Source organism: Dipodomys merriami, unplaced genomic scaffold, assembly GCF_024711535.1.
Source record: "Dipodomys merriami isolate MVZ:Mamm:240054 unplaced genomic scaffold, mDipMer1.0.p SCAF_4, whole genome shotgun sequence".
Classification (NCBI taxonomy): Eukaryota; Metazoa; Chordata; class Mammalia; order Rodentia; family Heteromyidae; genus Dipodomys; species Dipodomys merriami.
This window is the reverse complement of record NW_027205603.1, coordinates 22,557,234-22,584,426: the sequence shown is the minus strand read 5'-3', so window position 1 is coordinate 22,584,426 and position 27,193 is coordinate 22,557,234. Positions and strand designations below refer to the sequence as shown.

The 27,193-nt window shown below is 35.2% G+C and overlaps 1 protein-coding gene and 1 non-coding gene across 5 annotated transcripts in view; one reads left to right on the top strand and one right to left on the bottom strand.

The window, feature by feature from the left end:
* The window catches only part of LOC138806220 (POTE ankyrin domain family member A-like), an 87,371-nt gene that overhangs the window by 784 nt on the left and 59,394 nt on the right, over window positions 1–27,193 (top strand). For 2 of the 4 annotated variants that reach the window (XM_069991756.1, XM_069991754.1), the window contains exons 2-8: window positions 5,617–5,728; window positions 6,339–6,512; window positions 9,942–10,048; window positions 11,833–11,970; window positions 15,623–15,687; window positions 21,185–21,258; window positions 25,254–25,429. In XM_069991756.1, coding sequence (XP_069847857.1) covers window positions 5,617–5,728; window positions 6,339–6,512; window positions 9,942–10,048; window positions 11,833–11,970; window positions 15,623–15,687; window positions 21,185–21,258; window positions 25,254–25,429 — 846 coding nt within the window. The remainder of the gene's footprint in view (window positions 1–5,616; window positions 5,729–6,338; window positions 6,513–9,941; window positions 10,049–11,832; window positions 11,971–15,622; window positions 15,688–21,184; window positions 21,259–25,253; window positions 25,430–27,193) is intronic. The other 2 variants (XM_069991755.1, XM_069991757.1) reach the window with 2 other exon arrangements.
* LOC138806406 (U6 spliceosomal RNA) lies at window positions 21,774–21,880 on the bottom strand. The gene has a single exon (XR_011365850.1). It is a non-coding gene; the product is annotated as a U6 spliceosomal RNA (small nuclear RNA).

Sequence of the window (27,193 nt, the reverse complement as noted above, 5' to 3'; positions counted from 1 at the left end):
ATCATCACAGTGGGTCAGCCTGCAACCCCTTTTAAGCGTTCTGCAATATCCCTTCCCCTCCCCAAATTACAAAAATGTATATAAAGATGCAGAACACCGGCATCAAATCTAGTGAAAACAAGGGTTATACCATGGGGGAAGAAGATACAATAGAAACAAAAGAATCACATAGTGCATCACAAATACATTAAAAACACTAGAAAGAAAAAATAAAACCTCTTGTGTCCCTGTCTTGGGGTACATTCGCTTAACATTATCTCATGTGGTCATATGTACATGGCCTTTGACCTTCTCTGTTTGTCCTAGACATGTACTAGTCACTGCAAACAAGGGAAACCATGGGACCTGTGTTTCTTTGGGCCTGGCTTGTGTTTCTTTGGGCCTGGCTTACATCACTTAATAGAATTTTTGCCAAGTCTTTCCATTTCCTAACAAATGGAGCAATGTCATTCTTCTGAATTCCATTGTATTTATATATATACCACATTTTCTTGATCCATTCATCTACTGAGGGGCATCTGGGTTGGTTCCATATCTTAGCTATGGTAAATAATGCTGCGATAAACATGGTTGTGCTGGTAGCTCTGGCATGATCTTGTTTGTGATCATTTGGGTAAATGCCCAAAAGTGGGATTGCTGGGTCATAGGGGAGCTCTATGTGAAGTCTTTTGAGGAACCTCCATACTGCTTTCCAGAGTGGTTGAACAAGTTTACACTCCCACCAACAATGCAGTAAGGTTCCTTTTTGGCCACATCCCCTCTGATATCTGTTGTTTCTAGATTTCTTGATTATAGCCATTCTAGCTGGGATGAGGTGGAATCTCAGTGTTGTCTTGATTTTCATTTTTTTTATGGCTAGAGAAGTTGAACATTTCTTTTTTTTATTGTGAAAATACTGTACAGAGGGGTTACAATTACATGGGCAAGACAATGAGTACATTTCTCAACAAGCATTGTAGCCTCCTCCTTTGTTTCCCCTTCCTATCCCATCTTCCTCAATCCCTCCCCCATCCCCCCACCCAACCCTTGTCTCCCCCCTACCAGTAGATGAATGGATCAAGCAAATGTGGTATATATACACAATGGAATTCTATGCCTCCATCAGAAAGAATGACATTGCCCCATTTGAACATTTCTTCATGTGTCTATTGGCCATTCTTCTTTCCTCTTCACAGAATTTTCTCTTTAAGTCTATAGCCTATTTGTTAATCGGGCAGTTGTTTCTTTGAGGGTTTCTTTGAGGATTTGTTGTTCAGGGATTTAATTTTTTGAGTTCCAATATATTTTAGATATGAGACCCTTGGACAAGCTATTCTTTCTTTCTTTCTTTTTTTTTTGTCGGTCATGGGGCTTGAACTCTGGGCTTGGGTGCTGTCCCTCAGCTCTTCAGCTCAAGGTGAGCGCTCTACCACTTGAACCACAGCACCACTTCCGGGTTTCTAGTGGCTTATTGGAGAGAAGAGTCTCAGGGACTTTCCTGCCCGGTCTGGCTTTGAACCATGATCCTCAGGTCTCAGCCTCCTGAGAGCTAGGATTACAGGTGTGAGCCACCGGCATCCTGCTTGGACAAGCTATTCTTATGAGAAACAAAATAGAAGCAAAATGCTGGCTTCTTTCTAAATCCACTAAAAAAATCCCCCTCTAGTGTCTTTGGTGGTTATTTAAAAATAGTTTTGGCATTTACCCAAATGATCACAAACAAGGCTATACTAAAGCTACCAGCACAACTATATCGCAGCATTATTCACCATAGCTAAGATATGGAATCAACCCAGATGCCCCTCAGTAGATAATGAATCAAGAAGATGTGGTATATGGAATTAAATGCCTTCATCAGAAAGAATGTCACGGCCCCATTTGTTAGGAAATGGAAAGACTTGGAAAAAAGTATACTAAGTGAAGTATGCAAGGCCCAAGGTCCCATGGTTTCCCTTATTTGCAATAACTAGTATATGTCTAGGACAAGCAGAAAAGGTCAAAAGCTATGTACATATGACCATATAAGATGATGCTAAGTGAAATGAGCCCCAAGATATGGACATAAGACATTTTTCTTTGTTGTTGTTGTTTTTTAATGTACTATGTGATATTTTAAAATTTTCTTTTGTATCTTCTTCCCCCTATGTTATATCCCCTGTTGTCACTGTATTCGATTTTGGTGCCCTGCATTTTGTATATACATTTATCTAATTTGGGGAGAGAAAGGGGAATAACAAAATGCTGAAACAAGGACACCCATTGTAACAATGATACATACAGACACTATGTTGGAAACTAACTTTACAACTTCTGTGGGGTGTGTGTGTGTGTGTGTGTGTGTGTGTGTGTGTGTGTAGGAGTGGAGGAGGTAGGGGAGGGAAGGGATAATAGGAAAAAACAAGGGAGAGGGGGTAACAATGTTCCACAAGAAATGTACTCATTATCTTACTCATGTAACTGTAACCCCTCTATACAACACCTTTACAATAAAATAAAATTTAAAAAAATGTAATGACAACCTAAGTGTTTAAACTTTGCTGGTACTGGGGTTTGAACCCAGGGCCTCACACTTACTCCACTTGCACTCTACCACTTGAGCCATCACTTCAACCCAGCTTTTTGCTGGTTATTTTAGAAATGGAATCTCTAAAATTTTTCTGCACTGGATGGCTTTGAACCACAGTCTTCTGAATCTTACTTAGTAGCTTGAGCAACTAGGATTAAGGGTGTAAGCCACATTTTCATTTTAAAAGTGAAATATCTTATATAATGTGGGCAAACAGTAGAGCTGTTCAATAAATTAACATAATCATAAAACCACAATTTATATTTTTTCCTATTTAGCGTTAGGACTTTTTCTTTTAATAAATTTACATATGTGTTTGTTTAAAAAAAAGTAGTTTTGTTACCTGATCAGGAACCAATGAGTCTCTAGTGAGGAGATCACCAAACTGGAGGGAGCCTCTGTCTCCCCCTAAGATACCCAAAAGAATTTGAGGACACATGGAGATAAAGACCAAAAGAGTTTAATAGTAAAGCAAAGCAAAGACAGATACAACCTAGGCATGAAATGTGATCACATCTCACAGATGTAATGAGCCCTTAAATATCAGATATTTATGAAAAAAGAGTTGGTGTTTAGGCTCAATTTCATCCCAGGACAGTGTCCCCTACCTTTTTAAAATCACAGTTAATGAGTTTAGTTTTTTTAAAAATTAATAAATGGATGCAAATAAATGATTTCAAAGTTGCTCGTTATCTTGGCTCATTAATGTTAAGATCTTCCTTTAAGCATAGATTTTTACTATTCACATTCCTTAAGATAGAAGTTATTCTTAAGTTTTTAAAAATACGTTCATACTTTATATAAGACAAATCATTTCCCCAATTTTTTTAGTTTTTAAAAATTTTATAAATAAGGTTATGGGTAAAGCAGGAGTACAATTGTTTTAAATCATTGTGACTCCATCCTTTATTATCTCCCACTTATCCATCCCTGTTCCCCTTCCCCTTCCAAATTGTAATGTTCATATCCAACATAGTATCAAGTGAGTAACAATGTTGCTTTGGTTCATCCATTGTCTTGCTGTTTCTGTGATTCTCTTTCCTATCCACATATTACACAATCTTATATGCAAAATATGTGGTACAAAAACTAAGAGAAACAAAGTAAAAGATAAAACAATTGGAAAAAAAGAAACTATATACAGGGTCTAATAAAAATCTCTTGTTTCCATGTATTGAAGTTCAGGTTGATACTCTTTATTATATGTGGTCCTATGCACTAAGCAGTTGGGTTATTGAGATCCTCTCTTAAGAATATCATATACATATTCTAGTTTTTACAAATGAGGGAAACCATGCAACCTATATTTCTTTGGGTTTGGCTTACTTCATTTAATATATATTTTTTTCAAGTCTTTCCATTTCCTTAAGAATGGAGCAATGGTATTCTTTCTTTCTTTTTTTTTTTTTTTTGGGTCCGGTCGTGGGGCCTAAACTCTGGGCCTGGGCGCTGTCACTCAGCTCTTCAGCTCAAGGCTAGTGCTCTACCACTTGAGCCACAGTGCCACTCCGGCTTTTTTTCTGTTTGCTTATGTGGTGCTGAGGAATCAAACACAGGGCCTCAGGCATGCAAGGCAAGCGCTCTACCACTGAGCCACCTTCCCAGTCCCCAATGGTATTCTTTCTGATGGAGACATAGAATTCTATTATGTATCCAAACTTTTTTATCTGGTAAAGTGGATAAGGTCAAAGAGAAAAAACTCCTTTCTCTTTTAAAAGTATGTTTACTAAATGTTACAACTTACAATGATGTGCATAACTTAAAGCAAAAGTACCATTTAAATGCCTTTAAATCAAGCAATTCATTAATACAGTTTGTCTCTGAATTCTTGTCTGCTGTTTCCCATGCTTCATTTTCCCTAATCTATCCTGCGTCTAACACAATTAAGAATACACAGCATTTTATTTTTCATGTAAATACTAAAAAACAATATAATCATTAAAAACTTCATAATGAGAAATATTCCAAACTATATCTATTATCAGAGCTAAAAATTTATCACATATAATCCAATATCCATTTTAAATCATTATTCATTGATCTGTACAGGTTCTTTACTGAGAAATATTTGAAGTAGGATAATGGCTTAATGTTTGTCTTTTTTTTTTTTAACACTAAGCTATTTAAGATTGCCATTTTCACCAGTTTTGAAGGAGAATTGGTCAACAGTGCCTGGATTTTCTAAAAAAGTGATGACAATAACATTGACCGGTTCTTTGTCACATCTCAAACCACCAAACTCCTCTTGTTTTTTAAATTTTGTCCTAGCATCATATAGACTACAATGAACATCATTTTGATATGTGATCAAAGTACTTTATATGCTATTATGGATATAGCATGATGAAACTTCGTACAATTAACATAAGTGAATTCAAAATATGAGAAAAAGAGCATCTTAAGCCAGGCACTTGTCCCTAAACCTCCCTGCTAAACAGGTGAAGTGGGAGGATCTTGAGACCAAGGCCAAATGGGCAACACAGTTCAAAATGTCTCAAAGAATGAAACTTAGACTTATTGTAATAAGTAGTTCTTAAAAACTAACATAACAACAGGTATAACTGTTATTTCATGTAAGTGAAAGGTATGTTTGTCATTATTTAACAAGTAGTGAGCTGACATGTGTACAAAGTATTGTACATATTTTTCTAGATGACCATTGAGAAATCACTATGATGTTCTGTATTAAACTACTGTTTTACTCTTCATTATATAGCTATTCATTATATATATATATATATATATATATATATATATATATATGAGAAAGATAGGTTAGCCAGTAACAAATAGATAGCAGAGTTTAAACTAGGTTCTAAGCCCAAGTTGTTGTATCTAAAGGCCATGAAGTATGTCTTTTCTTCAAAAAGGTTGCTTGGTGCAGAGATGGATTACAGATATAGAGCCTTTTGCTTGCAAAAATATTATAACCAATTTAAAGGTCAAATAGTCTAATCTTTCTTCTGAAAAAAAAACTAATTAATGCTATTTCATATTTAAAATTATACAAATAATTAGGCTATTTTCTTTTAAGGTCTTATAATTTCTTGAAATGTCTTCTCATTTCACAGGACTGCTCTGCATTATGCATGTGCCTATGGACATCTAGCTATTGTGGCTCTTCTCATAGAGAAATGTGAGATTGATATTTGTGACAGTGATAACAGCACAGCTCTGATTAAGGTAGCTAATAGTAAACCATTTAATCAGGACATGGATTTGATTTAAATACTTAGAATTAATAGTGAGGAGTGATTCTGTACACGTGTAATCCCAATATAGGACATTGAGGCAGGAACATCTTAAGTTCTGGACAGCCTAGGTACATGTTGAGAGCCTGTCTCAATCTTCCCCAATTAAAAAAGTCTTAAAATGAGAAGAATTTATCTCACTTTAAAATAACTAATTGGGTGGGAGCCATTGACTTACACCTCTAAACCCTGCTACTCCGGAGGCTGGGATCTGAGGATTAAAATTCAAAGCCAGCCTGGGCAAGAAAGTCCATGAGACTTTTAGCTCCAATTAAAAACACCAGAAGAGCCAGAAGTTGAGCTGTGGCTGGTGGTAGAGCTCTAGCCTTGAGCACAAAAGCTCATGGACAGTTCCCAGGCCCTGAGTTCAAACCCCAGGATTAGTATTTGCGCATTTGTGTGTGTGTGTGCGCAAATGCGTATACACACACACACACACACACACACAAATAAAATTTGTGGAATATTTACCTTGAAATTTGTGGAATGTTTACTTTGAATGCCTTGAATTGATGAGTTGTCTTTTGCTGTGATACCCACAGGCTTCACAATGTCAGCATGAGGAATGTGTAACTCTTCTACTCAAATATGGTGCTGATCCAAATGTGAGGGACTCCAGTGGCAACACTGCCATCCATTATGCCATCTACACTAACAATGTGCCAATAGCTGCCAAACTGCTTGCATACAATGCAAGTATTGAGTCGCAAACCAAGGTAGAGATAGCTAAACCATACCTCCTAACTGTTTGAAGTGCATTTGTTCTAGTAGTAACATATAGGGTTCATTTCCCACATAGAAGTTCAAACATTCACCAAAAGAAAATGTCCTTTAAAAACTTTCAAATAGTTTACTTCAAATACTGATACTTTCATAGGTGTTTCAGAATGTACACGTAAATTTTTCCTTGGAAATGGGATTTATCTTCATATCCAAACATAATAATTTGGAAACCTTGTTGCTATTGAAAAGATTTATCAAAATGAATTTTCTCTCTGTGGTGAGACTGAAAAATAAAAAAATAGTAGAGTGAAAGCAATTACAACTATGCACCAATTTGAATGTAGGTAATTGAGAGAAAAATACCAAAAACGGTTTATTTAAACTTTTTCAAAAAGTTTATGTGCTAGGAAAAATGCTCTTCAATTTGGGGGATAATATTCCTTAATTTGGTAGAGAAAATTATGTTGCAGTTACAAAGTTGCCTAGAGTTGAAATTAGATAGAATCTGAAGAATCCTGGCCAGAAGTGACTAGATGTTGAATATGTAGAAACCAAAAGGAAAGATCAAATGTTTCTCTTTCACTTTATCCTTTTCTGGAAGGAATAGCTACTTAGATAATTGTTTAAACTATATTCTTAAAAATATAGTCTCTGGATGAGAGTTATTTTGTTTTGTAGTTCTGGAAAATGAAATCAAGTAGTAATTTGAACTTCTTGGTCCATTGCCTGTCACTTTCCCTAAATGGAAAAATTAAAGGAGTACTCAGTAAGTGACTGTGAATTTTAATATTTTTTTGGTCCAAATTGAAGGATGATACTGGAATGATTCTCTGGTCCTCCGCAAGTTTATCCTACATATTAATGTGGGAAAAGTTTTGACAATGTGCACATTTCAGCTTCTCCTAAAGATTCTATTTTGGTAAATCTAATAGGGCCACATCATCCATATTTAAAAGTGTATCCTGGGGCTAGAGACATGACTTAGTTGGTAGAGCTGTAGCCAATGTGTGATAGTAGCAGATAACTGTTCCTGATCTTGGTCTTAGAAAAAGACAAAAAAGTATGTACTTCAGACTGTGATGTAACTCTTAGTCAATAACTGACTGGGTGAATTTCATGATGCAATTCCTTATTCTTTAAAAGTAAAACCTTACGGGGTAGCAGTGGCTCATACCTGTAATCCTAGCTACTTAGGAGACTGAAATTTATGTATCACCATTTGAAGCAAGGTGGGGCAGGCTGATCTTCTTCAATAAACCACACACACACACACACACACACACACACACACACACACACACACACACATTTATACAAAGTTAAAACACGTACCATGTTTCCCCCTTCTAATAACGAAAGCTTATCTTTCATTTGTCTACCTCCATCCTTGAGACAGTCAAAGAAATATGATTGGCCATAATAACTGGCTTACAGTACAACATCCTTTGCCTTTTCATGAACAGTCATCCATGACCATTTAGAAGGTATTCACAATTTGGTTATGAGTAGTATTTTAATAAAAATAAATAGAGTTGGTCATAAGGATTTCATCTCTTGTATTAATTCAGGTCAACAGGTTCTAAATGCCAGTTATGGCCAGACACATCTAGCTCATGTCCTTAATGCTAGTTACTCAGGAAACTGATACCTTGAGGATGGAGGTTTTAACACTGACCGGGCAGAAAAGTCCCCAAGGTTCCATATCCAATGAATCAACAAAAAAGCTGGGCTGCAGTGCTGGCTACAGTGACAGAATGCCAGGAACAGGAAAGCCTTGGCAAATTGCATGACCCTGAATCCAAGCACCAGTGGAGGCAGAAATCAAACAAACAAAACTCTCCCTCCTGTCCACCCTCTACTTCAAAAAAATTCAATGTCAGAATCAAGTTTTTTTTAAAAATAGAACAGTTGCAAATCATGCGTCTTATTTTCGTTTGATGCTGTGTGGAGTCAGATCTAAGTCTATTAAGGTCAAAGAACTCTGGTATCATCAGCTTGGCAGCTATAATCACTGAAAGCCATACAGTTATTTAACTTCAGCTATCCTTTGAATGTATCAATTAATAATGAAAGGGTAATTAAAGAGAAACTGACATATGAAAAATACTTGAAGTTTTCTTGATTTTTAAAAAATGTTTTCTGGTCTAGTATTTTGTTTGAAGATAATATTAAGGACAGAAAAGATTTCATATGCAAATCCATCCTTTATCTCCAGCCATGTGGAAATAATAAAAGAGCATAAAACCACAAGGCCTATGGACTAAATGTGGCTCATAGATGAGAATAAATTTGCTTCTGTTTAAATTTTTGGATCCCCCCTTTAAATTCTTGGGAACTCCAGCAGAAATCAGGACTCCTTATTTCCATAGCCTTATTAGGTAAACCATAGTTATAATTGCATTGATCTTTAGTATCAGTGAGTTAGTTTCAGTTAGTAAGTTAAAAGTATCCATATCCATTAGAATTTTTACTGATAAATTACTTCTGTTCTATTTCTTATGCATATTTCTCTGGAAATAAAAAGTTAGTGAATTTCTCTGAAAATAAAAAAGTTAGTGACTAACTTGGGTTCAGTTTCCAGTAGCAGATATGCATCAAGGTCACAAGATTATTCATATAAATGAGAAAAAATGTTGAACAGTTTTTTATCCTAGAAAAAGTATCTTTTAACTGTCTCTTTTAACTCCAAGCCAGTTTCCTTAGTGACATTTGGAGAAGTAGAACCTGGCATTGGCATTTGGGATATGGCATCATAAATAAAAGAGAATCAATTAGCTTTTTCCATAATCTCATTGGAGGGCCCACATAATTGGAAAGTTTTCATTACTGTGTCCATTAAACCTTAGTTCTTTAAAATGTATGTTTGCCACAAAAGAATTGTCAAACATGCATTAAGCAACATTATGACTCTTTAACAGTAGACTTAGAATGCATAGTTTTGTAACAGTTCCCAAATACAATTTTATGAAATCTTTCTGTGCGCATAGTACTTCAAGAAAGAGAGAGAGAGAGAGAGAGAGAGAGAGAGAGAGAGAGAGAGAGAGAGAGAGAGAGAGAGAGAGAGAGAGAGAGAGAGAAACCTTGCTCTAAACTCTGATAATGTTTGCCTTGTACATGTTGGTTGGAGTTGGTGGTTGCAGAGATGTAATGCAGAGCCCTTGCCCTCATCTGAACTGTTGGTTCAGATGGCATCAGTTACAGGACTCTCCCATACCAGGATAAAATGCTGTCATGTGAAAAGTCTTATCAGGAGAGGGCCTATCGAAGGGTGAAGGTAGCCTGTGTGTGTGAAAGGACAATGGCTTGAAGAGGCAGAAATTGCTGTTTATTTTCTATGTATTTATGTTCAACTTAGTGGAGAAATAAGTAATTTCATGAGTGTACATTGTTCTTGTTTTTTTTTTTTTAATTTTATTTCACAGGATGGCCTCACACCACTTTTGCTTGCTCTGAAGGAAAACAAACAGCAGATGGCAGAATTTTTAATAGAAAATAAAGCCAATATACACGCAGTCGATGAGCTGAATAGGTATAGTTATTTATTCTTTTTTCCACAAGTCTTGTGATCTAATGTGGGAGATTTCACTCAAATCAGAAATAGCACATTGATAGAAAAAGCTTAGTTTATATTTATTAGAATATAATGTCAAGTATCTACACAAATGCTTCACACTGTCAAAGAACAGTTAAACATAGGGGATCCTGTGTTTAACTATGTTAAATATAGGGGATCCTATTTATTTTAAAGAATAAATGATCTATGTTATTTATTTTTTATTACCTTTAGTGACTGTGCAAGGGAGTTTCAATGCAACATATCAATTTATAGGTGCAATGCATCTAACCAATTTTACCCCTTCCACTAATCTCCCACATTTATCAAATTCCCATCCATCTCAAGTTACCTTGTTTCATTTTCACCTATGTACATTGAATATTGTGCATATAGTATGGATTTTAGTTTAATTTGTCATGCACTATGAAATTATTAACCATTTTATAATTTTTGCTCATATTTTATACCTCTAAGATATTATGTAAAGTAAGAGATAGTATATTAAGTAAAATTATAAATTATTTTATCTTTTTGATAACTCTTTGCTTCAAATCAAACTCTTTGAAGAATATTTATATTAGCTAATCCTGAAATGACATGTACTGCTAGTGCCAGATATCTGTTCAGGTATTTCCCCTTTTTACTATGTAGTTTATTTTGTTGTACTGTAATCAGCTAATCATCATGTGTAAAAGTGCCTGAGCAAAACAATGTAAAGAGGACTCATTTTGGATCCTGGTTTCAGAGGTTGGCTGTTTTGTTTTCTCTGGGCCTGAGGCGAGGCAGAATGCTATGGCTGCAGGAGCATGTGGTAGAGGAGAGGGAGATGCTTCTTTCCTGGAATTTAGGCAGCAGAAAGATGGGTGAAAGAGTCCTAGCACAAGATAAACTTTACTAAGGCACAGGGGACCTCAGGGACCACTCCCCCCATCTGGCTGTCTTTTCTAGTAGTTAATCTATCTCTGAACGTATCATTGATGCATTTAGTACTCTCAGAATCCATTCACTTCTCAAGAACATTAAGCCCTTTGTGGAGCATTGTGTCTTCAAATCATAGAATTTTTTTATGGACTTACTTGCAATAAAAGTAGAATTTAATAGAAAAAAAACCTTTCCTTTAATAGAGATAAGTCATAGATGGGTGGTAAAGAGAAAACTTTAGATTCACATTATTTTATGCCCAAATTCCCAGGAACTGGAGAAGACTTATCAGTAAATATCCTTATATGAAAAGGAGTATATCATTCATGATAAGGAATTGTAAGTTTATGTATGTATAATTTAGGCCTTTGCATACTACACTATTATTATTATAGTTGCCATTACCATTAATATTTGATAGGATTAATATTATTTTACTTTTTTGACTTGTACTTGCTTGTGGGTTTTATTATATAAGATCAGGGAAATAACGGAGTATTACTCATTGAAGTCTTTACCTACATTAGACATGTGACCCTCAGAATATTAGTTTTCCATTGCAATGCATTAAATTAGGAAATCCACTATGTAATACTCCAATGAGACAAGAGGCATCTGATTGTGTTCTTTTTGTTGTTGTTGTTTTGTTTTTTGCTTTGGAGATAACTGACAAAGGTGAATGCTTGATGTGTAGGATACTTGTTACTGCTGGTATATGTAAATAGTCAATTTTACACCCACAGGCATGATATTAAACTTACCAAACCTATTTAATTACCCATGTAAATAAGCATATTAAAATACTGAAAGGTGAGGTTTTGCCTCTGTTATTTTAGATCAGCCCTCATGTATGCTGTCCAATGTGAATCAAAATATATGGTCAAGTTTCTTCTTCAGCAAGGTGTTGATGTCTTTTTAAAAGATGCCTTTGGATGTCCTGCATCATATTATGCCCTTGGGAGTCATTGTAACGTGTAAGTGTCTATATATTAAAATACTAGTCAACTTTAAATTTAGGTTTAAAATAATGATAACTATTACATATTTATTCGTCCTCTGAGATTTTATAGTTTAGTTTAGTTCAGGTAGTTTTGTAATGACAATGAATTAGTAAGTTATCAGCTCAAAACTAAGCAAAGTTTAGAATAATTACAAGAATCAATGCATGCACAATTCCTTATCTTAGGTAAAATTTTGGCAGTATAGTGGATTGAATCCACTAAATGTGGTAAAGTTTTCTAATCATTACATTTCATTTCTCCAAGTTTAGAATTTTAAGGCCTTTGTCCTTACGGATCTGAGCATTCTCCATTTTATTCCAATTTAGGCCATTTTGACTCTAGTATGAATGGTGTCATATCTTTGATTCTTTAAATTATCTATGTATTTATTGAAGTGTTCTATATAGAAGAATATGGAGTTATCATTGTAGAGAGTTATCTTCTCTATCATTGTTTTGGAATTTTCCAATATCTGAAAGTCAGGTTCATTCAGTGCAAAGAACACAATCTCATTTCACAAATCAGACATAGTGAAACAAAAGAAGATATCGTAGTCATTCTTTTGTTTTTGTTGATTTCATGGCTGCAGCATTGCTATTAAAACTTCTCTCACTGTAGAGCTATGGCTTTTCTCTTGGTCATTATGGATCCTGATATTTGACATATATATAAAAACGTCAAATTTTCATTGGATATGCTTTGAATAGTGTGACTGCATTCTTACTTCTTCATCTCTTCATTTGTCTATTCCTTTGCCTTTGAGCTCTCCTTCTGCATCATTTTGTTGTTGTTGTTGTTGTTGTTTGTTGTGGGGTTTGAACTCTGGGCCTGGGCGCTGTCCCTCAGCTCTTCAGCTCAAGGTGAGTGCTCTACCACTTGAGCCACAGTGCCACTTTGGTTTTCTGAGTGGTTTATTGGAGAGAGGAGTCTCATAGACTCTCTTGCCCAGGCTGGCTTGGGCTGGCTTTGTAGCTAGGATTACAGGCGTGAGCCACCAGTGCCTGGCTCCTTCTTCATCTTTTTTTAAAAAATTCTATTGTGAAAATACCATACAGAGGAGTTACAATTACATGGGCAAGATAATGAGTACATTTCTTATCAAGCATTGTTGCCGCCTCCTTTGTTTCCCCTTCCTATCCATTCCCATCTCCTGCCCCCCCTCCACCCCTGGCCAAAGTTGTAAAGTTCGTTTTTTGGCATAACGACTTGTACATCTCATTGTTGCCTTCTTCATCTTTTAAGGGACAGTTTCTTGATATTCATTTTGTTGGACTGAGTTAGTCTCTCTAAGAAACGATTCCATTTGATTTATTCCTTGCATCTACCATTCTTTGGTTAATATGTTGTGTACACTTGCATAAACCTCATATTTGTTTATTTGTATAGTTATAAATTAGATCTAGCTTTCACATATGTGAACAAACATGCAACCTCTGTTGTTTTGGTTGTTTTGGGGGTGATTTACTTCACTTTACTTAAGCTTTTTCCAGGTCCATCTATGTCTTTGCAAATGATGTGATATCTTCTTTTTTTTCTTTTTTTGGTCAGTTGTGATGCCTGAACTCTGGGTCTGGGCACTGTCCCTGAGCTCTTCAGCTCATTGCTAGCACTCTACCACTTTAGCCGCAGTGCCACTTCTGACTTTTTCTGCTTATGTGGTGCTGAGGAATTGAACCCAGGGCCTAATGCATTCAAGGCAAGCATTCTATCACTGAGCCACCTTCCCAGCCCATGTAATATCCTTTCTAATGAATGAGTAAAACTACAATATGTGTATATACACCACATTTTCTTGATCTATTCATCCATTAAAAGGCATCTGGGTTGCATCTATACCTTCTTTATCACTGTTTCTATACTATAGCTTTACTATATCCCAATTTATATTCTTGTTGAAAAAGCCCATGAATCGTATTGCTGGAGAGGGTAGTTCTACATTTAATTTTTCCAGAAAACTCGAATCTGCTTTACAGATTGTTTGAGCCAGTTTACATTCCCACCAACAGTGTATTAGGGTTTCTTTTTTCCCTCACCATGCCAGAGTCTGGTTTTTTTTTGTATTCTTGATAATGGTCATTCTAACTTCAGTGAGCTAGAATCTCAGGGTTATTTTGATTTATTTTCCTTCATGGCCAGGGATGCTGAGCATTTCTTCACATGTATGTTGGTTATTTATACTTCTTCTGAGAAGATTGGTGGAAAATAAATTAAGCAGGAAAGGAGAAGTACAGGAGAGAATGAGGTTTCATGTAGAGAATACAACCCCTACTTGTAATGTGTGTATTTTGTTGAAGAAGGAATAAGACTGGAAATCTGTAGGTCTGTCCTTATTTCTAATGAGCCAGAGCATATTTAAGCCACCATGTTTTGGGCTTTTGGGGGGAATGAAGACAGGCACATGTGTGGTGACTCTTTTGCTTTTCTTGGTCTGGAGCCACTCCCAGAAGGTCATACAATGATCATCTGAGTTCTTGATTTTAAATGTACACTAGCTCAGCCCTGAAATGGGTGTTGCTTATATTTGGAAGGTCCCAAGTTTGGAGAGAGATTGTAGGCCCATCCTCTTTCCTGCTCTTGTCTATGTGCCTATTGTAACAATGACAAATTACTATATATGCCCTAAGAGAATTTTGTCTTCCAAGCCAGTTGGAGACTAAGGACAATTCTCTTAGTGATCTACTGATCCTGAGTTTTATTAATTTTCTGCCCTTGCTTTGTTTGGTTAGTTTACTAATTTGGGACAATTAGTTTATCTTATTTAAGGAGCTAATACATTAATAAAATTAATTTACAATAATCAAAATTAGAAATAACTGATATGCCCTGCTTTGCAAGATTGCAAAACAGAAATGTGAATAACCAAAGATAGCATTCATAATTTTCTGATAAATGTAGCATTTCAATCTTAAACCCTACAAAAGTGATTGAATTTATTAAGGATTGTAATATTATATGATCTTCAAAAATATTCCTTTCTTTTCCATTTTTATACATTTTTTTCTATTATCTTTCTTAGCTTTCATAATATGGTGAACTAAAGATACAAAATCCTTTATGCTTAGAAGATTTTTAGCCTAACATAAAGGGATTTTGAAAATAATAAAGTGTTTATTATAGAGACGGAATTATTCTTTGAATCTGGGAACTTTCCACTGTACCATGTCAGTCAAGTTAATCTGCTGAGCTCTGTTGTCCTCTATTAGAATCATTTCATCTTTGTCTTCTTTCATGATAAGTTTTGCTAAATTTTTTTTTTTTTGGTATTTTTTGGGGGGTCCAGTTGTGGGGCCTGATCTCTAGGCCTGGGTGCTAGCCCTCAGCTCTTCAGCTCACGGCTAGCACTCTACCATTTGAGTCACAGCGCCACTTCCGGCTTTTTTCTTTTTGCTTATGTGGTGCTGAGGAATCGAACTCAGGGCCTCAGGCATGCAAGGCAAGTGCTCTACCACTGAGCCACCTTCTCAGCCCAGTTTTGCTAAATTTTGTCTAGCTCAATTTTGAAACATATGGAATAAATACCAGAAGTAATGCTTAGATAGTTTTAAATGCTCAAAATTCAATGTATTTGGTAATAGTTTTTGTATCAATATCAAAATAATAATTTTATCATTCTTTAAATTCATAGCATTAAGAAAACACTTTCCAAATATGAAGAAAATGTACTTAGCAGTATTCCATGCAATTATTCTGGTAAGATTTTTGATAGTGAATTTCTGTAAATTGTCCTACCCTACAGAAAAAAGTAACTGTGAGAGTTTTGATTGAAAAAGAGCAAAGAGTTGTGCTTCATTGGCTCACACTGGTAATACTAGCTACTTAGGCGGCTGAGATCTTAGGATCGTGGTTCAAAGACAGCCCAGACAGGGAAGTCCATGGTTTTTATCTCCAATTAGCCTCTAGAAACTAGAAGTGGAGCAGTGGCTCAAAGTGGTAGAGTCCTAGCCTTGAGCCAAAAAGCTCTGAGTTCAAGCCTTAAAATTGACCAAAACAAATACAAAAACAAAAACAAAAGAAACCAGGCACTAATGGCTCATGTCAGTAATACTAGATACTCAGGAGGCTGAGACAGAGGATCAGCCAATCTCAGTAGAAAAATCCTAGATATTCAATCTCTAAACAACTAGCCAATCAAACTAGCATGTTCAAATTGTAGAGCACTTGCTTCCAGCAAGCACCCAGTCTCTGAGTTCAAGCTCAGGCAATAGTATAAATAAATAAAATCAGGTTTATATTGCATTTAAATTTTTTAAAGCCTAAGTTCCTAATAATTTCACATTATTTAAGAAATCATGTTTCAGAAATATAACACATTCTCTCAAAATGTTGGTTTATTCAATTTTTGAATTGTTATAAAGGTTTATAGCTAATGGCCTTTGTGATAAAAATGAAGTTTCTAAGGATCAACATCGTGAAAATGGCAATACTTCCCAAGGCTATCTACAAATTCAATGCGATACCTATCAATATTCCAACCTCATTCTTCAAGGAAATAGAAGAGGCAATCTAAAAATTCATATGGAACAATAAAAGACCCCAAATAACAAAAACGATCCTTAACAGAACAGTACTGGAGGAATATCAATACCAAATTTCAAACTCTACTACAAAGCCATAGTAATCAAAACAGCTTGGTACTGGCACAAGAACAGACCCCAGGACCAATGGAATAGAATTGAAAACCCAGAAATGAACCTACAGACCTATAGTCACCTAATTTTTGATGAGGGAGGTAAAAAAATAGAATGAAAGAAAGACAGCCTTTTCAGTAAATGGTGCTCGCAAAATTGGTTAATCACTTGTAGAAAACTAAAGCTAGATACTTATATATCACCCTGCACCAGAATCAATTCCAAATGGATCAAAGACCTCAGAGTCAAAGCAGACAACCTGAAAACATTATAGGACAGAATAGGAGAAACCCTAGGTCTCCTTGGCACAGGCCAAAATTTTCTTAACAGAGACTCAGAAACACAACAAATCAAAGAAAGGTTGTTCAAATGGAATTCCATGAAGTGGCAGAGCTTCTTCATGGCAAAGGACATAACTAGCAAGATCAATAGAAAGCCCATGGATTGGGAGAAGATCTTCAGTAGCCATACAACAGACAAGGGTCTCATAAAATTAAATGGAACTCAAAAAATTAAATCTTCCAACAACAAATCCTCAAAGAAACAACTGCCCAATAAATAAGTGAGCTAAAGCCTTAAAGAGAAACTTCTCTGAAGAGGAAAGGATGGCCAATAGACACATGAAGAAATGCTCAACCTCTCTAGCCATAAAAGAAATACAAATCAAAACAACATTGAGATACCACCTCACTCCAGTTAGAATGGCTATAATCAAGAACTCTAATAACAACAGATGCTTGAGGGGATGTGGACAGAAGGGAACCCTACTGCATTGTTGGTGGGAGTGTAAACTTGTTCAACCACTCTGGAAAGTAGTATGGAGGTTCCTCAAAAGACTCCACATAGACCTCCCCTATGACCCAGCAATCCCACTTTTGGGCATTTACCCAAATGATCACAAATAAGACCATACTAAAGCTACCAGCACAACTCTGTTTATTGCAGCATTATTTACTATAGCTAAGTATGGAACCAACTCAGATGCACTTCGGTAGATGAATGGATCAAGAAAATGTGGTATATATACACAATGGAATTCAATGCCTCCATCAGAAGGAATGACATTGCTCCATTTGTTAGGAAATGGAAAGACATGGAAAAAATTATATTAATTGAAGTAAACCAGGTCCAAAGAAACATAGGTCCCATGGTTCCCTTATTTGCAATATCTACTACATATCAGAAAATGTCAGATAAGATGATGTTAAGCCAAATGAACTTCAAGATAAGGACACAAGTGGTTTTTTCTTTCTTGTTGTTGTTTCTAACATATTTGTAAGTTACCACATGATGTTTTTCTTGCTATGTATGTCCCTCCCCTGTAGTATAACCCCTGTTTTCACTGTATTTGATGTTGGTAGTATTTGGAGAGGGGAAGGGAAAAAACAAAATGTTTAAATAGGGATACAGGTTGACCCATTGCAACAGTGAGATGTACAAGATGCTATGTGGAAAAACAAACTTTACAATTTAATGGGGGGAGGTGGGATGTAGTTGTGGAGATGGGAGGGAAGGGACGGTATGGGAAAAATAAAGGAGGAGGCAACAATGCTTGATAAGAAATGTACTCATTACGTTGCTCATGTGATTGTAACCCCTCTGTACAGTATTTTCACATAAAAAACTTATTAATAATGAAGTTTCTACTTTAATGTAAACACATTTAATTTAGAAACTGAATAGTAATCTATAGTTTTATGTATTAGTTATTGTAATTTGTGCCACTAATACAAGATTTTTTTTTATCCTTTATTATTTGCTTGTTCATGTACATGATTCAATTTATTCCATGTATTTTCAAATTGTTTAGGGAGATAGCTACATTGTTACTTTTGTATATTTTAATAAATTTCTTCTTGTCATTTTCTTATATGTATAGAATGTAATTTAAATGTAAATTTAAATGTTGACCCTCATTTTTTATTGTACTCCTTTACTGTCAAACTATACCTCTTTGCTTTCTCAAGTAATCTGCCTTTTACTTTCATATGTTTTTTCAGTTTTGAGAAATCTTTGTGATGATTCTCATCATGACTGGAGTAAATTTCAATTTCACCAATAGTTTGTGAGTGTTCCTTTCCCTTACATTCTTGACAGTATTTGTTGTTGTTTCCTTAACAATAATCATTCTGACTGGAGAAAGAGAGAATCTCAGTGTAGTTAGTTTTGTGTTCAATATCCCTGATGCCTAATGAGGTGCAGCATATTCATATATTTAATTGGCATTTATACATTTTGAGAACTCTCTTCATTTGACTTTTGGTTAATATATTTTTTTTTCTGTACTAGGCTTAGGACTCTTCCTTATTGGCAAGTGTTTGCCACCTGAGCCATGTGCTGAGCCCATTTTTTTCCTACATGTTATTATTATTATTGATTTATTTAGATAGGCTCTTGGTTTTTTTGATGAGGTAGACTAAGGCCTGGTATTACATCTTCCTACCTCTGTCCTCTGTATAGATGGGATTTCAGTCATCCAACAGCATACTCAGCTTGTTTTTGAGATGAGATCTTGGCAACTCCTTCTTTGTGCTGGCCTTGAAGTGAATCTGCATAATCTCTGCCTTATAAGTTCATTTACTTAATGGATTAAAAAATTCTATTGGTGTTTAATTTTTTAGTTGTTTATATATTCTGGGAAAATGTTTCCAGATGGATAGTTCACAAGTAATTCTTTCTATTTGATATACTGTCTTTTTACTCTGGTGTTTTCTTTGACATGGATAAATCTTTTAGTTTGATGCAATTACATTTGTCAATTTTTAGTATTTTCATATGGCTCTGGCTGTGTGGATTCATTTCTTAGTCCTCTGTTGTATTCCATTAGTATATATGTGTTTCTGTGTGAGCAACAGGGTGTTGTATTAACATGGCTTTGTAGAATAATTTGAAATTGTTATACCTTTAGCCATGCTCAGGATTACATTGACTACTTGGAGTCTTTCTGCTTATATATATAATTTTTGTATTGTTTTTCTCTTTCTGTGAAGAATGTCATTGGAATTTTATGAGGATCACATTTTAAGTTTGGATATATGGCAGGAAGGTTAATTTTGTCAACTAATGAATACAGGAAGTCCTTTTAGTGACTTTAATCTTCCTTCCTTGGGTTATAGTTTTTAAAATAGACCTATCTGATGTCTTTGGGTTTATTTCTAGGTATTTTTGAGGCAGATCAGAATGTTTTTATGTTGTCTTTCTCAGTATGTTTGTCATTAAACTCTAGAAGAGCAATTCATGCTTGTATGTTAAACTTCTATCTTTGTACTTTGCTAAAAATTTTCAAGGTTTGGCTTACTTTTATACATATAATTATTGTTTGTAATCAGGTATGTAATCAAGTCAGCTGTAAGGAAATGTGTTATATAATATAACATAAAATGTATTTTCATTTTATCCCAATCATGCATGTTAAATTTTAGGTAAGATAATTTAACATGTCTTGGAGTTGTGAACACAAATGTAAATTTCAAGTTACTTTCATATATAAATGATTTGTCTTCATTTTTCCTTATTTTTCTGGCTAAGAAATGACTTGAAACTTTTTTTGTTTTGTTTCTTTTTTGTGGGTCAGTCCTGGAGCTTAAACTCAGGGTCTGGGTCTCCCTAGTTACTGGGATTGCATAGTCACCAGACTTGACTATTATTTTATGTCTTTAACCTAGTGATAGGCAGTACCTAAAACATTTTCAGAGTTTTTATATTTATGAGTACTTCCTAACTCTGTAGTCAGCTAGAATTACACTTGATTTCAATTCTTCATTTGAAAAAAATGTAATTACCATGATTGATTTTTTAAAATATTTTTTGAGCTAATGAGGATTGGGCTAATGAGAATTGAACTCAGGATTTGAACTCAGGGTTCATACCCTAATCATTTTGCTTTTAGGATTATTATTCAGATAAGGTCTCAAGCTAAAAATTCTCTTACATCTGCCTCCTGAGCAGTCAAGACTACAGACATGTACCACCAGGTTATTACTTGTTTATGAGAGTATCACTAACTTTTGCTATGGGCCTCAAACCACCATCTTCCTGTCTCCACCTCCTAAGTAGCTAGGATTATAGGTATGAGCTACCACCCACAGCTGGCTTCCTTCCTTCCTTCCTTCCTTCCTTCCTTCCTTCCTTCCTTCCTTCCTTCCTTCCTTCCTTCCTTCCTTCCTTCCTTGCTTCCTTCCTTCCTTCCTTCCTCTCTCTCTCTGCCTCTCTGTCCTTCTTCTTTCCTTCTTCCTTTCTTTCTTTGTCATGAGGCTTGAACTCTGGGCCTGGGTGCTGTCCCTGAGCTCTTCAGTTCAAAGTGAGCGCTCAACCAATTGAGCCACAGCGCCACTTCTGGTTTTCTGGTGGTTAATTGGAGATAAGAGTCTCATGGACTTTCCTGCCCAGGGTGGCTTTGATCCTCAGTCCTTAGATCTCATCCTCCTGAGTAGCTAGGATTACAGGTGTGAGTCATCTGCGGCAGGCAGCTTTCTATTTTTTTTTAAGTGTTCAAGTGTTTTTAAAGTGTTTAAACTGTTTGAAGCATGTTATTTTAAATAAATGTATAAACTTGACAGGAAAACAAAATTTAGAAGTGATGTTAGAGGAAGAACAAAAAAAGCCTGATGGAAGGAAAAATATCAAGTCTCAGGTATGCAAAATTTTCAAATTCATACTTCTGGCTGTTCTTTGTTTTAAAATAAAGCACATTCCAATTAAGTCACCTTTAAGACTAACCTTTAAGAATCAGTCTATAATATAATATTTTATTATATTGTTATAATATATTATGTTAAATGTATTATAACATAATAGTTTAACTAATTATACAACTTAGTGTGTTCATAACATCTGTAGTAATTATGGCTAATGTAGTTTATTGTTGGAATTTATGCAAGTGTTTCTTTTTGTTGTTCATTGGTATAATATTTATTATAACATATTTAGTATAACATATATTATTTAAATAATAAAAATTGTCAGATTAAATTTTATCTGTGTTAATATATAGCTGAAGTTATGAGCAGTCTAACAGCTATACACATTGGGTTGCATTCATGTGAAACTAGATCATTCTATTTTTAATTATTGAAAATATTTTAATTATGTAAAGAATTTGCTATCATAATTAGTTATTTTAAAAGTTGCATCCAAGTCCTTTTTTAAAAAAATATGGAATGCTTCACGAATTTGCGTGTCATCCTTGTGCAGGGGCCATGCTAATCTTCTCTGTATCATTCCAATTTTAGTGTATGTGCTGCTGAAGCGAGCACCCAATTCCTTTGAAAAGCTGAAAATAGGTTAAGAAAGTAAAGAACTATGGAGAAAAGTTATGCCTATTTGATGGTTTTCTCTGTATGTCAGAGAAAGGTGATAGTCCTTTAATTTCCTTTAGAAGACAAATTGTACTAAATAAAAGTGAACAAATAAAAGATAGATCATTCCCAGTGACTTAGAATGGGAGTTATGAGTAGTTATTAGAATCAAGATTATAGAATTACTTCTGGTGTGTGTTTTCTATGTCTATAGTGAATGAAGGAGTAAGGTTCATAAACTCAATCCAATGGTCATTAGAGAATCAAACCTATCACAAAAGGATTTTCATGTTGTATACAAAATTACCTCCTACCAAACTTCATATCAGTGTTAAAAATTGGTAACCATTTTTATTAAAGTCTTCTTCCACTGTTTTTAGTAGACATTAGAATAAATTGTAACTGTATGTTACAATTGGTAACCATTTTTATTAAAGTCTTCATCCATTGTTTTTAAGTAGACATTAGAATAAATTGTAACTGTATGTTACAATTGGTAACCATTTTTATTCGTTTTTAGTAGACATTAGCATACATTGTAACTACATTTGATAAGCTATGGAACTGCTTAACAGTACCAAAATATGTTATTTAATTTAATGTTTGAGAATCTGGTTTTTGTTCTGATTGGTGTTTATTGACTTTGCCTTTTAGTAAATTATTGTTTGCTTCATTTGCATACGCCATAGTCTTTAAATTTTGTTGAGGCCAAATCTTCTTATATGTAATGCAGACTCTGTAATACTAAATCAGCAAGTTTAGATTTTGGAAAAACTAACACATAATAAATTAAATTTATTTCAAACACCAGTAAGAAAATGAAATGTATGATTCATGGTTTTCTCTTACATTAGTCCAAGGTTAATTATTTTCATGTCTTCATTATAGTTTCACTGATCTGAGAGTAGGCAAAGATATATTAGAAGTTTAATATTAAATTTTAGGTATTTTCTTTTATTTTTTGTCCATTTCTGAAAGGTAAAGTCAGTTTGAAAACATGCACTTTGGCACATAAAATGACTGTGACTCAAACCAAAGAAAACCAGCCACTTTTGCATGTTTTGGTACAAATGAAGAAATGTAGTTAGAAAAGTACAAAAACTAACAGCAAACACCTTAGAACCGGTTGCTGTTGAAATGAAAGGAGTTTAAGTGTTTAAACACAAGTGAAAAGAATATGACCTCAATTATTGGCTCAAACCAGTAATCCCAATCACTTAGGCAGCAGAAATGGTAAGATCTAGGTTTGTAGTCAGCCCTGTCTTGAGATGTGCAAGACCCCATCTAAGTGGAAAAAGATAGATGTAGTGCTTGTGCCTGTCACCCAAGTTGTGATGGGACATGTAAATAGAAAGACCATGCATTGTCCAGGATAAAATGAGCAAAAGCAAGACCCTATCTCTCTCTCTTTATTTATTTATTTATTTGTCAGTTGTGGGGCTTGAACTCTGGGCCTGGGCGCTGTCCCTGAGCTTTTCAGCTCAAGGCAGTGCTCTACCACTTGAGACACAGTGCTACTTCCAGTTTTCTGGTGGTTAATTGGAGAAAAGAGTCTCATGGACTTTCCTGCCTGGGCTGGCTTTGAACTGTGATCCCCAGATCTCAGCCTCCTGAGCAGCTAGGATTACAGGCATGAGCCACCAGTGCCCGGCTAAGACCCTGTCTTAATAATAATCATAGCAAAAGGGTGGAAGAATTTCTCGATGGTAAAGCACTTGTGTAACTAAGTTGAGGCCCTGAATTCAAACCTAACTACAGCCAAAATTTTAAAAATCAGGAAAAAAGTGACTGAAAATATTAATTATTGCTGGCATGGTGGCACATGCCGGTAACCAATGAGGAGGATGAGGCAGGAGGATTTCAAAAATATTACTTATTGGAGCTTAGATATTTGCTATATTAAGTAAACCAAAGGATCAGTGGCTTATCCACACCAAAGAGATGAACCGTGTCATTTAAACAAAAACAACAACAAATACAATGATGACAGCTGTATTTCTGCTGTTGAAGAAAACAAGACCCATATGAGGCTTGTACTAGAAACCTTTACATTATAACCATAGGGCTAATAAATGTAAAAAGGCAAAACTTGAATCAAAAAATGTCAATTATTTTCCACCACATAGTGACAAAATATCAAAAGTTTGTCCAAAGAGAGAATTATAGCAAAAATTATAAGAAGAATATGAACTGCATGAATACTACAAGTTCACTTCAAAACCAGGGAGACTTTCACTTGCTGCTATTGTCTTTTTGTGTGTTTTTCTTGGCAAGTCAATTTTATTCATTTTTCTGCTAATGGAATCTCACATATAAAATATGGTATCTGTTTAAGTATGGATCAGTTCTTTCATCTGAATAATTAGAGTTTACAAAAATCTTTTCAGAACCTTTGTGTTTCCATTATCTTTAGTCTGTCAATTTTCCAAGTGCTATGGAACGTGGGAAACCAGAATACCATATGACCTCTAACCTGAGATAATCCCAGTGATGTAGCTAAAAGGATCATAAGGCCAATGTATTTTTTCATAGTGGCTTGCGTATAAACTGCTTAATTGGAATAAAGCAATGAATAAGAAAGAATATCAAAAGCTAATAAGGCTCAAGTAGGTAATTATACACTCATCTTTCAGTTGCATAAATACTGTGAATAGTGAGTATGAAAATTGGAGCCATTTCATTTTCTAGAATACGTATTATCAATTCAGCAACTTTACTCCTACTACTGTTGCTCACTTGATTCATACATTTCAGTGAGTGACTTCACTTTGTCCATTCCCAGGATCCCAATGAGGAAAATATTGTAGAAGGCAATGGAGCACAGTGTAGGTGGCTCAGGCCTGTAATCCTAGCTACTGAAGTAAAGTGCCTGAGGTCTGAGGATTTCAGTTTGAAGCCAGCCTAGACAGGAAAGTCTATGAGACTCTTTTCTCCAATTAATCATGGGGAAAAAACAGAAGTAGCTCTGAGGCTCAAGTGGTAGAGTGCTAGACTTGAGTAGAAGTTGTTCTGCAACAGTGCCCAGGCCTGGAGATCAAGCCCCAGGATGGGCAAAAAAAGAAAAAGAAAGGCAATGGGGAGGTTGAGTTTGGCTCCTTGGAGGAAAGGAAAACCTCATTTCAATCACAAAGCTCTGTCAGGTCACTTTCTCTAAATTTAGCTGTTGAATGTAAATTTTGAAGTAGTAAAGACAGAACAGGATACATTTCTCACTTTCTTTTTACTTCACTCAAAGAGAAAGTAAAAATGTTGGATAGCAAGGAGTAGATGAAAAGAAAAACATACAATTTTTTGATAGGTAATTATACTTAGCCTCAAACTTTTATTGAAGGTTAAACACAAAAAGAAGCAGCACAAAAGGAATGAAATGAAAATATCATTGAAAAAGCATTGCTGTGAAGCCCCTGCTGCTGTTGCTGCTGATGCTGACTTGGATGAGGATGGATCAGCTCCACTGGGAAATGGCAGTCACAAGCAGTTCCTTATTAAAGGGAATGGAGAACATAAGTAAGACAATGGCAATATTTCAAAGTGCAAATAATGTTTGTCTAACAATCAGTATTAACAAATTATATGCTTCCAATAGAGATATTCAGGCTCCAATAGAGATATTATGGACTGAATTTATCTATGATGAGATCATTTTCTTCAATTGCAGTGAAAATACTTTATTTAAAAATAGTCGATATTAAAATTATATTAAGTGAAGTAAGCCAGGCCCAAAGAAACATAGGTCCCATGGTTTCCCTTATTTGTAATATCTAGTATATGTATGAGTCAAGCAGAAAAGGTCAGATAATGTGATGTCAGGAAAATGAACCCTTAGATGTGTATTTTAATGTTTTTTTCTTTCATGCATGTGTTTCTAACGCATTTATAAGATTATCTCTTTGTTGCTTTGTATGTCCCTCCCCCACAGTATAACCCCTGCTTTCACTATATTTGATGTCAGTATAACTTGTGGAGGAGATGGGGAAAAACCAGTTGTTTAAGGATACAGGTGGACCTGTTGCAACAATGAGAAGTACAAGTTGTCATTCCAAAACGAGCTTTACAACGTCGGTGCGGGGGGGGGGGGGGGGGGGGGAAGGGAGGGGGGAAGGAGAAGATTGGGATTGGGGGGGAGGGGGGAGGCTGGGAAGGGATGTGAAGGGTAAACAAAGGAGGAGGCTGCAATGCTTGGTAAGAAATGTACGCATTATCCTGCCCACGTAATTGTAACCCCTCTGTACAGTATGTTCACAAATAAAATTAAATTAAAATTTAAAAAAAAGTCGATATTGTAACTGTGAAAAAGATAATTCTTATGATAAATCTTTTTAAGTTTAAATTATATAACCAAATTTTCTGCATATCATTCTTTTTTTTTTTTTGCATATCATTCTTTTAAGCTAACAATTTCACTTCTAGAATTGGGTCTTATTCAGCCAGGAAAATATGATTTGGTAAGACATGCATACCTGTAAAAGGATATTAATCATACACATATACTTACATAACATTAAGTGATGGATATGTTATCTATAATGTATTTGTTAAGGATATATATGTATTTATGATATTTTAGAAATAATTTACTCATATACATATTTCTTTTTTAGAAAATTTTTATTAAAAAATTAAAAAAAAACTAAGCCGGGTGCTGGTGGCTCATGCCTGTAATCCTAGTTACTCAGGAGGCTGAGATCTGAGGATTGCGGTTCAAAGCCAGCTCGGGCAGGAAAGACTGTGAGACTCCTATCTCCAATAAACCACCAGAAAACCGGAAGTGGCGCTGTAGCTCAAGTGGTAGAGCGCTCACCTTGAGCTGAAGAGCTGAGGGACAGCGCTCAGGCCCAGAGTTCAAGCCCCACGACCGACAAAAAAAAAAAAAAAAATTAAAAAAAAACTATGTAGTCTTATCATACTTTGTACAGTTTTACAAATATTTCATGGGAATTATATCAGTGGATTTCTATGACAACCTCATATTTTTAAAAGTTGAGAAAATAGTCTAGTTTTACAATTTTTACTAACTTTAAATAGTTAAATAGGGATCTCAATTCACCATGTCAATTTGTGCACATTCAGTATATTGAGAATTTTTAGGTTACCAAACAGCACTTTTTATGAAAAGAAAATTTGAAAATAAGCAAAAACAAATTTGACCCACAGTCTCATATGACAAAAGTTTACATTTAAGATCATAGCCTTTGATGCCTTTTGTGTATTTGGTGTGTGTTTGTCCTACATTAGTACTATTTTAATGTTCATTTTCTCTTTTACCATTGC